Source organism: Myotis brandtii, unplaced genomic scaffold, assembly GCF_000412655.1.
Source record: "Myotis brandtii unplaced genomic scaffold, ASM41265v1 scaffold244, whole genome shotgun sequence".
NCBI classification, from domain to species: Eukaryota; Metazoa; Chordata; class Mammalia; order Chiroptera; family Vespertilionidae; genus Myotis; species Myotis brandtii.
This window is the reverse complement of record NW_005359225.1, coordinates 5,426,191-5,441,209: the sequence shown is the minus strand read 5'-3', so window position 1 is coordinate 5,441,209 and position 15,019 is coordinate 5,426,191. Positions and strand designations below refer to the sequence as shown.

The 15,019-nt window shown below is 38.4% G+C and overlaps 1 protein-coding gene across 7 annotated transcripts in view; it reads right to left on the bottom strand.

Moving 5' to 3' along the window:
• The window catches only part of RRM1 (ribonucleotide reductase M1), a 52,681-nt gene that overhangs the window by 7,600 nt on the left and 30,062 nt on the right, over window positions 1-15,019 (bottom strand). For all 7 annotated transcript variants that reach the window (XM_005867144.2, XM_014540473.1, XM_014540472.1 and 4 more), the window contains 6 exons: window positions 14,232-14,393; window positions 13,778-13,857; window positions 12,908-13,109; window positions 10,265-10,414; window positions 9,538-9,759; window positions 444-520 (listed from right to left, as the gene is read on the bottom strand). In XM_005867144.2, coding sequence (XP_005867206.1) covers window positions 444-520; window positions 9,538-9,759; window positions 10,265-10,414; window positions 12,908-13,109; window positions 13,778-13,857; window positions 14,232-14,393 — 893 coding nt within the window. The remainder of the gene's footprint in view (window positions 1-443; window positions 521-9,537; window positions 9,760-10,264; window positions 10,415-12,907; window positions 13,110-13,777; window positions 13,858-14,231; window positions 14,394-15,019) is intronic.

Sequence of the window (15,019 nt, the reverse complement as noted above, 5' to 3'; positions counted from 1 at the left end):
ACAAGTGAATCTAAAAATCAAGTGAATAAAAAATCTGATGAACAGAGTAAACTGGTGAATATAATAGAACCAGGGGCATAGAAAGGGAGTGGACTGACAATTCTTGGGGGAAAAGGGGTGTGGGGGTGCAGGAAGAGACTGGACAAAATCGTACAACTATGGATGAGGACAGTGGGAGGGGTAAGGGCAGAGGGTGGGGTGGGAACTGGGTGGTGGAGAGCTATGGGGGGGAAAAAGAGGAACAACTGTAATAATCTGAACAATAAAGATTTAATTTAAAAATAAAAAAATAAAATAAAAGATAGTTCTGCAGATGGGTCATTTTAGCTCCGTATATATAAAAAAAAAATGAGTTTCAGAAGTTAAAATAACAGCTAATTTCTGAGGAGCCAGGATGAAAACCTGAACTCTTATTTCAAAGCTACTTTACATGTTTTACTTACTTTGCAATCTTCTCCTTGAGAAGTTTCCAGTCCCATAGGTCTGTGGGAGTAACATTCCACATATCATACTGAAGGATCTAAGGAATAAACAAGTCGACTGATGATAAATCACTCTATAATTTGAAATATGATGGTTGTTCTAGTCATTCTGCCATAACGGTCGCTTAGGCTTTTATTACATAGACTAGAGGCCCGGTGCACAAAATCATGCGCAGGTAGGGTCCCTAGGCCTAGCCTGCAATCAGGGCCATCTTCTGCCCGTTCGCCAGTCCCCAGGCCTGCCCCACCACCGACACCCATCCCAGTTCCCCGTGGTTCCCTGTTTGCCATCTGGAGATTGGAGCCTGAGGGCCGGGGGGAGGGACCGAGAGGTCTGCCTTCCACCGCTCACCAGTCCCTAGTCCTGCCCAGCCGCCGACACCCATCTCGGCTCCCTGTTGGCCATCCGGCAATCGGAGCCTGTGGGCTGGGGGGAGGGACTGAGAGGTGGTCAATGCACCTCATAGCGACTGGTCAATTGGTCATTCTGGTCGTGACGCCGTTATGGTCGCTGGCCTTTTATTATATAGGACTGAATAGAAACATTTTAGTAGTGCATATTAACAGGTGACAAGGAAAGGGGTTGTTTTTTTACCCCCTTTGGCTCACTTCCCTTTAGACTTTTCAAAAGTGGAATGACCACATGCTGTTCCAAACATAATACATGACTTTGCTTTTGCCTAGACCTCAATGAAGGCAATTCAAAAAGAAAAATAAATGTTCCTGTTTCCATTTTCCCTAGCTCAGCCTCGGCTCTCTTCGGATGAAATCAGTCTCTCAAGGGACATCAACCTAACAATTTCAGAAACAATGCGCTAGATATGAAACAAAGAGGAACACAATGGAAAACCAGCAGCCATTTGTTTTTCCACCTGGGAGAATTAGACTGTACAACATCCTTTTTAAGAAGCCAAGTTACTATTCAGAATTATAAATTAACTCTTTGTAATACAAATTAATTTAGCTTCAGTAAACAAAACAAGGGGAAAAAAACGATTTCAAGCAATCTCTGAAATAAAACTAAAAAAACAGGATATCCCAGTGAGAGCCTTTCGTTTCTGATAAATTTGACTTAAAATTTATGTGTAAAGTAAATAACACATAACTCAGGTAACATATTAACAAGAATGCATAATAATGTTTATTTATACATGCTATACATGTATAATCCTTATAGAACTTTAATCCTTATGGTACTTTCTAGTACTTTTAAGTACTTTAAAACAGGGTTCAGCAAACCATAGACTGTGGACCAAAAAAACTCTGTTTTTGTAAGTAAAATTTTACTGAAATACATCTACACTCATTTGTTTACATATTGTCTATGGCTGCTTTCTACTACAGTTGCAGAGTTGAATAGCTGTGACAGAAACTGTATGGCTTGCAAAGCCAAAATATTTTTTATTATTTGGGTCTTTACGGAAAGTTTGCATTCCCTGCTCCAAACTAGTAGATCTCAAAATTTAACATCCATAAGAAACACCTGCACAGCTTGTTAAAAAACATAGTTGCTTAGAGTTGCAGCTGAGAGGCCGGCAAGTCAGGCAGGGAACGCTGGAATCCGCTGTCACTGGAGCAAGCAAGCCTCCCTGTTCGCTTCAGTGCATGGCTGCCGGCCGCCATCTTGGCTGACATTTAATTTGCATAAGGATATGCTGATTAGCCAATGGGAAGGGTAGCGGAGTGACACCAATTTGCATGTTTCTCTTTTATTAGTGTAGATTATAACTCTAGGTCCATCCATGTTTTCACAAATGGTAAGTATTCTTATTCATAGCTGAGTAATAAGCCATTTATATATGTACATCATCTTTACCCATTCCTCTTTTCCTAAGACTCCGAGGTTGTTTCCATATCTTGACTATTGTAAATAATGCTGTAATGAACATAGGAGTGCATATCTCTTCAAAGTTAGTGTTTCAAATTTCTTCATATAAATATCCTAAAGTGGAATTATTGGGTCATATGGCAATTCTATTTTTAATTTTTTGAGGAACCTGCATACTGTTTTCCACAGTGGCTGCACCAATTTACAATCTCAGCAATAGTGCACAAGGATTCCCTTTTCTTCACATTCTCAACAAACTTGCTGGTTATTGATTTACTGATGATAGCTATTCTGACAGATGTGAGGTAATCTCATTGAGGTTTTAATTTGAATTTCCCTGATTGGTGATGTTGAGCATCTTTTCATATGTGTATTTCATATATCCTTTTTGGAGAAATGTCTGTTCAGGTCCTGTGCCTTTTTCAGTCAGTTTGCTTTTTTGGTATTACATTTTATGAGTCCCTTATGTATTTGGTTATTAACCCCTTATCAGATGTATCATTGGCAAATATCTTCCATTCAGTAAGTTGTCTTTTCATTATACTGATGGCTTCCTTTGTTGTGCAAAAACCTTTTAGCCTTTTAGTTTGATGTAGTCCCCTGTGTTTATTTTTTCTTGTTTTTCTTGCCTGGAGAGATATATCCAATATATATATATATATTGCTAAAAGCAATGTCAAAGACTTTACTGCCTGCTTTCGTCCAGTTTTATGGCTTGTCTTACATTTAAATATTTAATCCATTTTGTATATGGTGGGAAAAAAAGTAGTTTAGTTCCACTTTTTTAAATGTCTCTCTCCAGTTTTCCCCAACATCATTTATTAAAGAGGCTGTCTTTACCACATTTGTATATTCTATCCTCCTTTGTCATAGATACATTGACCACACAGGAATGGGTTTATTTCAGAGCTCTCTATTTGGATCCATTGATCTATGTGTCTATTTTTGTGAGTACCATGCTGTTTTGATTATGACAGCCTTGTAGTGTAGTTTGCTACCAGGAGCATGATACCTCCAACTGTTGTTCTTTCTCAAGATGGTTTTGGTTATTCAGAATCTTTGTGGCTCCACATAAACTTTGGGATTATTTGTCCTAATTCTGTGAAAAAAATGTCATTGGTATTTTCATAGGGATTGCATTGAATCTGTAGATTGCTTTGGATAGTATGGACATTTTAAGGTGTTAATTCTTCCTATCCATGAGCATAGTGTAGCCTTCCAAAAATTTTTTTTGAATCTTCTTCCATGTCTTAGTTTTCCAAATACAGGTCTTTTACCTTGTTGGTAAAATTTATTTCTAGGCATTTGATTCTTTTTGATGAAACTGTAAATGGAGTTGTTTTATTAATTTCCCTTTCTGGTATTTCGCAAGTGGTGTATAAAAATGCTGATTCCTGAATATTAATTGTAGATCCTGCTACTTTATAAATTTATTAGTTCTAATAGTATTTTGGAGGAATCTTTTTTTTTTTTAACTTTGTGCTAAATGTTGTCATTTCAAAGCCATTTTTACCATCATTAGTTGATCAGTAAATGAATCAGAAACATAAGGATCACATTTCACAGAAATCACATGATTTTAAATCAGAGGAGAGTTGCTGTAGGGACAACAAACAATAAAATGACTTTTTAAAAAATGCACTTTTTATTTTTTGGTTTCATTCAGGCCTAGAGCTTGATCGCTGGCTGAAGCAAAGTTAGATGCAGATATGATCTGGTTGCTCGAGTTTAATGAGAACATAAACCTCTGATTTTTATTACAGCATCCGAGCTTCCCTGGTGGAAATGCTTTCCAGCTGCTCCTCCGCCTTCTGTCACAGGCTGTGGACCTAGTGCCCTCTTCCTAAATGCCATCGATGTCCTTCTGGCCTCACTCAGTAGCAGGCCCCAGTCAGCACCACTGGGTGATCTCTCAGGCACCTCAAGTACTCTGTGCTTCCATCCCCACCACCTGGGACTGCACAACTGGCTTCTGCTGATCAGTGAGGCCTTGGCACAAACCCAGGCCGCTGCAATCCACTACCCAGTGTCATCTCTTCACAGCCCTTGTCACAGTCTGTTTATCCTGCAGATTTTTGGTGGAATCCTTAGGGTTTTCTGTATGTAGTATGTCATCTGCAAACAAGTTTTACTTCAATTTGTATGCTTTTTAGTTTTTTCTTAAAAAAAGAAAAAAGTTTCTATTGATTTTAGAGAGGAAGGAGGAGGGAGAAAAACATCGATCGGCTGCTTCCTGCATAACCCCTACTGGGGATCAAGCCTACAACCCAGGCTTGTGCCCTGACCAAGAATCAAACCTGAGACCTTTTGGTGCATGGGATGATGGAAAAAATGTCCTCGGGTGAGGATTAACCAACTGAGCCACACCAACCAGGGCCCTTAAATTTCTTTTTCTTGTCTGATTACTGTAGTTAAGACTTTCAATACTATGTTAAATAAAGGTGGTGAAAGTATACATTCTTGTTTTGTTCCTGATCTTAAGCAAAAAGCTTTCAGCTTTCAGCTTTCTAGACTTGAGTATGTTACCTATGGATTTGTCATAAATGCCCTTTATTATATTGAGGTATGTCCCCACTATTCTCACATTGTTGAGTTTTTCCTATCATAAATGGATGCTGCATCCAGTCAAACGCTTTTTTGCATATAGCAATATAATCATGATTTTTATCCTTCATTTTGTTTATGAAGTATATCACATAAATTGATTCACAGATGTTGAACCAACCCTGCATCCTGGGAATAAAACCCACTTGGTCATGGTGTATGACTTTTTAAATGTATTGCTGAATACAGTTTGCTAGAGTTTGCTAATATTTTGTTGAAGATATTTTTGTGTCTATGTTCATCAAGAATATTTGCCTATAATTATCTTTTTTTGTAGTGTCTTTATCTAGTTTTGGTAGTAGGGTAATGCTGCCCTCAAGGAATCAATTTGGGAGGCTCCCTTCTTTAATTTTTTGGAACAGTTTTTAAAAATTGAAATTAACTGCATAAAAAATTTTTTTTATTGTTGCCCTGGCCAGTGTTGCTAAGTGGTTAGAGTGTCGGCTCATGCACCAAAGGGCTGCAGGTCTGATTCCCAGTCAAGGGCGCATACCTGGGTTGCAGGTTCGATCCCCAGCCCCAGCCCCAGTCAGGGCATATGTGTGAGAAGCAACCAATCGATGTATCTCTTTCTCAGCAATGTTTCTCTCTTTTTTCCTCCCTCCCTCCCTTCCACTCTCTCTAAAAATCAATGGAATAAATGTCCTCGGGTGAGGATTAACAACCAAACCAACAACAAAAATTTTATTGTTGCACAATACACAATATAAAATTTAACATCTTAACCATTTTTTTAGTACACAGTACAGCAATATTAAATACATACACATTGTTGTGCACTATCACCACTATCCATCTCCAGAAATCTTTTCATCCTGCAAAACAGAAATTCTATATCCATTAAATAACTCCCATTCCCACCCCCAGCTCCTGGGAACCATCATTTTACTTACTGTTTTTCACAAATTTGACTATTTCAGGTACCTCATGCAAGTGAAATTATATACTATCTGGCTTCTTTCCCTGAGCATAATGTGTTCAAGGTTCACCCATATTGTGGCATGGGTCAGAAATCCCCTCTTTTTAAAAAAAAATTATTTTTCAATTACAGTTAACATACAATATTACATTAGTTTCAGGTGTACAAACAATGATTAGACATTTATATACCTTATGAAGTGATCACCCCAGTAAGTCTAGTACCCTTCAGACACCATACATAGTTATTACATATTAACTGAGAGGAAGAAAATGGCGGAGGTATAGACGGATGTGTCCCGTGCATATTATTAACTATATTCCCTGAGCTGTACTTTACATACTCATGATTATTTTTATTACTGGCAATTTGTATTTCTTGATACCTTTTTCAACCATTCCAACTCCCCTCCCTTCTGGCAACCATTAATATGGTCTTTCAATATGTTTGCTTCTGTTTCATTTGTTCATTTATTTTGTTTTTTGGATTCTACATTTAAGCAAAATTATATGTCTCTTTCTCACTTTTTTCACTTAGCATAATATCCTCTAGGTCCATCTATGTTATCACAAATATATGATTTTCTTATTCATGGCGGAGTAATATTCCATTGTATATATGCCACATCTTCTTTATTTACTCATCTATTGGTGAGCACTGAGATTGTTTCCATATTTTGACTATTGTAAATAATACTGCAATGAATATAGGGGTACATATGCCTCTTTGAATTAGTGTTTTGGATTTCTTCAGGTAAATATCTAGAAGTGAAATTACTGGGTCATATGATAGTTCTATTTTTATTCTGAGGAACCTGCGTACTGTTTTGTTTTATTTTTTTTAAGCAGAACCTTCAGCATTCCTTGTAATTCTAGTTTGGTAGTGATGAGCTTCTTTAGCTTTTTCTTGCTTGGGAAACAGTTTCTCTTTTCTTTAATTCTAAATGATAGCTTTGCTGGGTAATCTTGGTTGTAGGTCCTTGCTCTTCATCACTTTGAGTATTTCCTCTGGCTTGCAATGTTTCTGCTGAGAAATCAACTGACAGTATTATGGGAGCTCCCTTGTAGGCAACTAACTGCTTTTCTTTTATCGCTTTTAAGATTCTTTCTTTGTATTTAACCTTTGCCATTTTAATTATGCTGTGTCTTGGTGTAGACCTCTGGGTTCATCTTCTTTGGGACTCTAAGCTTCCTGGACTTGTCTATTTCTTCCCCCAGGTTAGGGAAGTTTTCAGTCATTATTTCTTCAATTAGGTTTACAATTCCTTTACTCTCTCTTCTGGTACCCCTACAATATGAATCTTGGAACACTTGATGTTCTCCCAGAGGTACCTTAAACCATCCTTATTTTTAAATTATTTTCTTTTTGCTGTCCTGTTGGATTGTTTCCACTACCTAGCCTTCCAGACTGATGATTCAATCCTGTTTCATATAATCTGCTGATTCCCTTGAATAAATTCATCATTTCAATCATTGCATTTTTCCTTTCTGACTGGTTCTGTTTTCACTGAGTTCATCTATTCTTAAGTTCATTGGGCATCCTTATAACTAGTGTTTTAAACTCTGTACCTGGTAGATTCCTTGTTTCCTTTTTTTTGGAGTTTTGTCCCATACTTGGAGCATGGTCCTTGTGTCATTTTGCCTGACTCCCTTTGCTTGTTTCTATGTATTAGGTAGAGTTGCCATGTCTCCCGGTATTGACAGAGTGGCTTTATGTAGTGTTCTGTGGAGCTCAGTGACACAGTCTCCCTGGTCACCTGAGCCAGGTGGGTCATGTATGGCCTCCTCTTGTAGTTGAGCTTCAACTGCTGTTGGCATGTCAGTGGGTGGGGCTGATCCTCATGCTAACTGGCTGGGACTACAGTAGACAAGCTGTTGTTTGGGGCTGACCCCATAGAGCGTAAGTTGCTTTAGCAGGTCTCTGGTGCCAGCTGAGTCTGTCCTTTGGGTGTCTCATTTGTGGAGCTGGTTGGGTGGTGCTCTAATGTGGTCTGAAGTCAGCCATCAGGTTTGTTGGTCCTGGAGCCTCTTGGGAGGGGCTCTGGTACAGGCCAAGGTCAGCTTTTGCGAGGCTTGGGACTTCTTGGTAAAAGCTGCAAGTGATCTGCAATTGGTTGTCGCTTTCGCTGGGTTAGGAGGCACTTGGAAGAGGCTACACTGCAAACCGATACTGAATGCTACTTGTGGTGTCATTCTTGGAACCCTTTGGTGGGTACAATGTGAACTGAGGCCACCTGTCACTTGTGCTGGGCTTGTGACCAATTAGTTGAAGTTATGTTACAGGCCACAACTGGCTGCCACTATGTAGCACCTGATAAAAGTGACAATGCAAGTTGAGACTGGATGTCACTTGTGCTGGGCTAGGGACGCTTAGCAAGAGCTACAAGGTGTGCTGATGGTTGTAAGACCTGCCTGGTCCACATCTACACCCTTCCCATCAGTCTCAACATGTCTTCTTCTTTATATCCTTAGCTATAGGAATTCTGTTCAGCTAGTCTTTAGGTGTTCTCAGTGATGGTTGTTCTATAATTTAGTTGTAATTTTGGTGTGATTATGGCAGGAGGTGAGCACAGAGCTTACATACTCTGTCATTTTGATCTGGGCACAGCCTGTCTTGAATGTATATTGTTTCAATTCAATAAGGTTAGCATTAGAAAATGAATATAGATAGCATTCTTCTTAAGTCATTTAAGCAATGACTAGTTCTAAAACAGAACACCTGTTTTACTCCAGAGGACAAAAGTACCATATTAGTCTCTGATGGCTGGTTTTATAAATTACCACAATTTGGTGGCATAAAATGAGAAATATTTTCTCATAGTTCTGGAGGCCAGAAACCCAAATCAACATGTTTTTGGGAGGACCGAGCTCCTTCCAGAGGCTCTAGAGATTATGTTCTTTGCCTTTTTCAGTTTCTAGTGGCTATCAGCATTCCTGGGTTGTGACTGCATCATGCCAATTTCTGCATCCATGGTCATATTGCCTCCTCTTCTTTTCTGTGTCTCTTATAAAGACAACTGTCAGTAGACTTAGGGTCTATCTGAAAAATCCAGGATAACCTTATCTCAAAAGTCCTTAATTATATCTCAAAGACCCCTTTAAACAAAATAACAGAACATTCACATGTTCTAGGAATCTATATATATATAAAAGGCTAATACACAAAGTTTGACCGGAAGACTGGGAATTCAGTCACTCTCTATGATGTGTGCTGACCATCAGGGGGCAGTGCAGAATGAAGGCCCCAGCCAGTAGCTGGCAGCCAGGGAAGGAAGGCCCCAATCGGCCCTGATCCCCGGCTAGGCCTAGGGACCCTACCCATGCACAAATTTTGTGCCTAGTTATGCTATAAGCTTATCTTTTTGAGGGCTACCATTTAGCCTACTATAGGAACTCAGAGGCAAAAATTTTATTCAACCTGACAGGCGTTTCCTGGCCATGCACATATGCACCACACTTGCAAGCCATGTGGGCTACAGTAGCACCCATGATGTCCCAGAGGCTTGCAATTTGGCCTGCTTCCTCATGGTCAGAGACATCTCAGAGGATAAGACTTGCGCAGACGGAACCGTGGATGGAGAGTATAGCAGATGGAGGGGACACCCGATAGAGGGTGGGGCAAACACACAGACCGTGCCCAGCAGTGCACAGGGAGGGTGGCCCGCAGAATGAGAAAAAAGAAGAAAATTTTATCTATATACTTACTCCTTTGCTGACTGGAGAGCCCTCGTAGGTTTCATATGGGCCATGTTCCTTGGCCAGATCACAGCTGGCTTCCAAGGCTCCATAATAAATGGTTTCAAAGATTTGCTTATTCAATAACTGGGCCTCTGGACTCTCAAAAGGATACCTCATCAGAATAAAAGCATCTGCCAGACCTTGTACCCCAATTCCAATAGGGCGATGACGTTTATTTGATAAGTATGCCTTTATGCCAATAGGTTTAGAGAAGAAAGAGACATTACTAACAGAAAAAAAGCAACATTCTGTACCAAATGACATACACTCTTTTTATCTGTTTTCTCACACCATTCCAATAATAACTATTTAAATGACTAGAGGCCCGTTGCAGGAAGATTCCTGCAAGAATAGGGCTTCCTGCGACTGGCGCAAAGCAGAGAAGGGAGCGAAACCCGCTGAGGCTTGCTTCACTCCCGCCTCTGCCGCCTCTACTTTGCTCCCTTCTGCAGCACTCCACTTCCTTCTACATTGTCTTCAGTCTTCGTTCCCAGCCGGTATACACAAATTAACCGCCATCTTGGCTGGGTTAATTTGCATATAGTCACTCTAATTGGCTGGTGGGCATAGCGAAGTTATGGTCAATTAGCATCTTTGTCTTTTATTAGTGTAGATGCCTGGCAAGCAGACTGTGATAAACTCCCTTCACGTTGAATTTCAATAATTATCAATAAGCAGAGATATCTATTCATACCTCTGGGATAGGGTAGTAGTTAATATCAATAATCTTATTCAAATTTCGGACAACGACTTTGGTGACTTCAGCCAGCTTCTTAAAGTCATATGTGTGTTCTGATGTGACATACATATTCAGGGCCAGGGAAGCCAAGTTACAAACTGCAACCTGGAATGTAAAGAAAAAGAGTCAAGAATCACAAAATTTTTATTTCCTCTCTGTGGATAACACTACCATATAAGCCTCTAACACTCTACCATTAAAATTTTTCATTTTTATCTTTTACTTCTCCCTCTTCATCATTCATCAGTTCATTTCTAAATCCCAGTATTTATTCACATGAGTTATAACATGCACCAGTGAATAGGTAAGATGAGGAAAAAATCCTGTGTTCCATAGTACATGGCTCTATTACCCCTTATATCACATTGTGTTATAATTTTTTTATGTATATCTGAGTAGACGTGCCCTGTCCAATACAACAATCACTAACCACATGTAATCAAATGTAAATGAAATTTAAAATTCACTTTTCAGCTGCACTAGTAACATTTTAAGTGTCCCACAGCCACCAGATACAGAACATTTCCATCACTGCAAGAAAACTCTTCCAAATTACACATGCCCACCTCACCCTCACTGAGATTCTGACAAATCCTTAACAACAGAGGATCCAAGTTGATGAATTTTGAAAAAGCTCTTCAGGTGATTCTCCCATTACACTCACTATACTAGGTAATAACATTTTAAAGGTAGGGATCATATCTTATCCATATATTTTTAGTATGGGCGACACATCTGGCATACAGTAAGCTTAATAATGTTGAATTAATATACTTTCGTTTCCATTTTTATTATGACTATCCTAATCCAAAACCTCAATGCCTCTCAACAAGACTCCCTTGTGCCCTTCATACTTACTCAATTCTATACTTGTTGCCAAAGCACCCATTTTCAAAACATAGCTCAAATCATGTAAGTCTATTAAATGCTAGAGAGAGAAAATAAGACAAAAAAAGAAGATAAGAGACCTGGGGATAAGTACTTATTATAATATATTTTTTAAAAGAATAAAAAAAATAAAATAAAATAGAGTTGTCCAGAAAGACCTCAATGAGAACATGACATATGGACAAAGAACGGAAGAAGTTAAAAAGCAAGCCATGTGCCTATGTGGGGAGAAAGAGTATTAACAGCAAAAATCCTGAGGCATCCCTGGCTGGTTTGGCTCAGTGGTGAATGTCAGCCTGCCGACTGAAGGGTTGTGGGTTCGATTCCCAGTCAAGGGCATATATCTTGGTTGCAGGTTTGATTCCTGGCTCTGGTTGGGGCACGTGAAGGAGGCAATCAATTGATGTGTCTCTCTCACATCAATGTCTGTCTCTGTCTTTCTTTCTCTCCCTCCCTCTCTGTCTCACCCCTCCTCCATCCCTTCCACTGTATGAAAATCAATGGAAAAAATACTCTTGGGTGAGGATTAAAAAAAAGGGGTGAATCCATATTTGTCCATATTTCTAACAAATTTCTTTGTCAGAGGGTGAGGTGGGCATGTGTAATTTGGAAGAGTTTTCTTGCAGTCTATAATATAATCTATCTTGTGTAATTATTTTAGTATATGTCAATTTCCTCCAACTGAATTATAAGTTTCCAGGGGGCAGAGGCTGAGCCATATTCATTTATATTCCCAAAACACTTAATACAGTGCTTTACACATAGCTGGGTACTCAATAAATTTTGAATTAAACGCAACCTTACCAGTATGTTTAACTCACCATTTTCTCCCTGATTTTTCTTTTGTCATGGTATTTTTTTAGGTCCTACAATTTGTGATCTGCTCCTTCCTCCTCATTTTCATAGTTTATATCCAATATCCAAAAAGCTGTCATCCAACTACTACAACAATCTCTTTAACCTAACCACAAACCTCTTTTCTATAACAGAAGTAAAATCTATCCTTCTCATCCCACCATTTTAATGCTATTTTCCTTTCTGAAACCTACACAGGCCTATGATACATTCCAGCTTTCACCTACTAACTCTTTTCCCCTGGCCAAAATCATCTCTACCAATAACAAACTTTAATGTATTTGCTACATCAAAACAAATTTGACACTCATTGCATAAAACCAATCCATATCTCTGATCTGTCATACAGACCTTTCTTCCCAAATGGAAGCTTTTCCATAAACTTTTTTTTTTTTTAACTAAATCTATATCTCCATTCTGGCCTTGTCTCTTCAGTGAATCACCTTAAAGATTTGAGATTAGAATTTTCTCTCACCATCACTGAAAGGATTCTCTACAAGTTTACATACTTTAAACTGAAAGAGCATCCTAACACATTTTTGTGTTTGTCCTAAACTACCATGACTGTACATTACTATTTCCCTCAAGTAAAGAGTATTACAACAACATGTGTTTAAGAAACAGGTGACTGACTTCTACATGGCTTAGACTAAAAGATATTCAAGGGCACAGATCACACCTCTTCTTTCCTGTGTAATTGCTGTCTATTTTGGTGCCCTTCTGCTTACCAATAAGCTATAAAATTTCCCTTCACCCATCTCAAGTGAAATCAAGTGAGGGATTCACAAATAATTAACTTTACTTCCTAAAATTCACCTCTCAGTAGTAGATTTAGGCAAAAATTTTTCTACCTACCTCATCTTTGCTGGTATATTCTACTATTTCTGTGCACAGGTTGCTGCATTTGATTGTTCCCAGGTTCTGCTGATTGCTCTTCCGGTTACAGGAATCTTTGTAGAGCATGTATGGGGTACCTGTCTCTGTCTGAGACTCAATAATCGCATACCAAAGCTGTTGAGCTTTTACAACTTTGCGAACACGACCCTGTTTCTCATAACTGAAAGACAAAGCTAATATTACTTTAATAGTCCCTAAGAAAACCTTTATTACAGATAACATGAAGAAAGGCACTGAAATATAATATTGTAAAAATGCAAATTTTTTACTAAACTTAGCTAAGGAAAAAAATAAGGAATATGACATTTATTGTACTCTCACTAGCACCAGTGAAGAAAGCCAGGCAATTTTAAATCTCTTCAAATACAACCCAAACCCACTAAATCAACACCACCTTCCAGAATAAAAAGAACAAAACCTAAAATAGTCAAATTGTGCTTTTGTGCTAAAGTAGTACCATTGTGCTATTAGTTAATGACATGTACTGTCCTAGTTGATTCTGATTCCTATATGCAATACAAATTTATCAAATGTGCTATATGACAAAGCAAAATAACCCTGCTAACTCACTGCCTTCATTTTTAAAAGCATCAAAAACTCAAGCAAATATTAGATGTCCCAAAGTTTTAAGAAAGAAAACAGAAGCCAAAATTTTGGTAAAGATTCAATAAGTAAAGCTGACCAAAATAAAATTACTAGTCATATTCTCTCCTAGATGCTTCCAAATATTCCTAGAAACTGGCTAATGAAAGATATTGTTTTGAAATGTGGATCCCCAAATAAGAGAAAAACATGTAAAACATTATTACTTTCCTATTTTTCCCATACCTTTCATATAGCTTCTCAAATTCCTCTCCCCAAACCTCATCCAGACCAGGACACTCATTTGGACACATTAAAGACCAGTCCTACAAAGGGAAGAACAGTATCACACATGAGAAACTTCAAATAAGCAACCATACATAATCCATTAGAAACACTATAATGCATAGGGTGTCTTCCATAGACTGTCTGGGAAATCTGCTATAGAAATAACCACTTTAGGCTCAGGTCCAAATATCTAGTTCTGCCTGTTTGTATACAATTTTAAGCATATAGGTCAGACAGCATCTACTTTGGAAAATAAAAACCCAGGAAAGCAGGAATGGCACCTCTTAACTTGTTCAAAATACCTTCTGTAGCAAAACTCATAGGTAGACTATTCCTAAGCATGATTTAAGATGATTAAAGAAAAAGCTTATGTGAATCAAGTAATTATTACTAACAGGTATCCATCTCTCACCTGATTAGTCTCCACTCGTTTCATGAAGAGATCTGGAATCCAAAGGGCAAAGAAAAGGTCCCTGGCACGCTGTTCTTCCTTTCCTGTGTTCTTCTTTAAATCAAGAAACTCAAAGATGTCTAAATGCCAAGGCTCCAGGTAAATAGCAAATGCTCCAGGTCGCTAAGGTAAACAATCATCAATCTTTTCAGAATCAGAATGAAACAAAGAAACTTCATATTTTCCAAAGCACTTTTATAACCCCTTGGATCTTCACTGCAATTAATGAATTAAATGAGATAATACAAATAAAAGTCCTATAAGAATATAAATTAGTAATATTTTTCTTATAATACCAAGAGTAAAAAAAGAGTATTTGACATAAAGAAAATGTGGAAAAGAAAGATTAAATAACTTGTCCAAAGTGATACAGTGAACTAGAGATGGAGCTTCCTCTTCAGTTGTTCTCCAGCTCACTTTACACTATCTAACATGCATAAAGCCCAAAGAAAATCAGTTTAACTTTGACAATAATAGGTTGTGCTTTTACTAAAAGTCAAAAAGGTGCTATGTCTTATCAAGGTCCCTATAGATTTTTTAAAATTATTTTTAAAAATGTTTTTATTGATTTTTTTTTAGAGAAAGAGGAAGGGAGAGGGATAGAGAGATAGAAACATCAATGAGAGAGAAACATCATCGATGGGCTGCCATCTGCATGCACCCCACAGGGGATCAAGTCCACAACCCGGGCATGTGCCCTGACCAGGAATCCAACCGGCAGCCTCTTGGTTCCTGGGTCAATGTTCAAC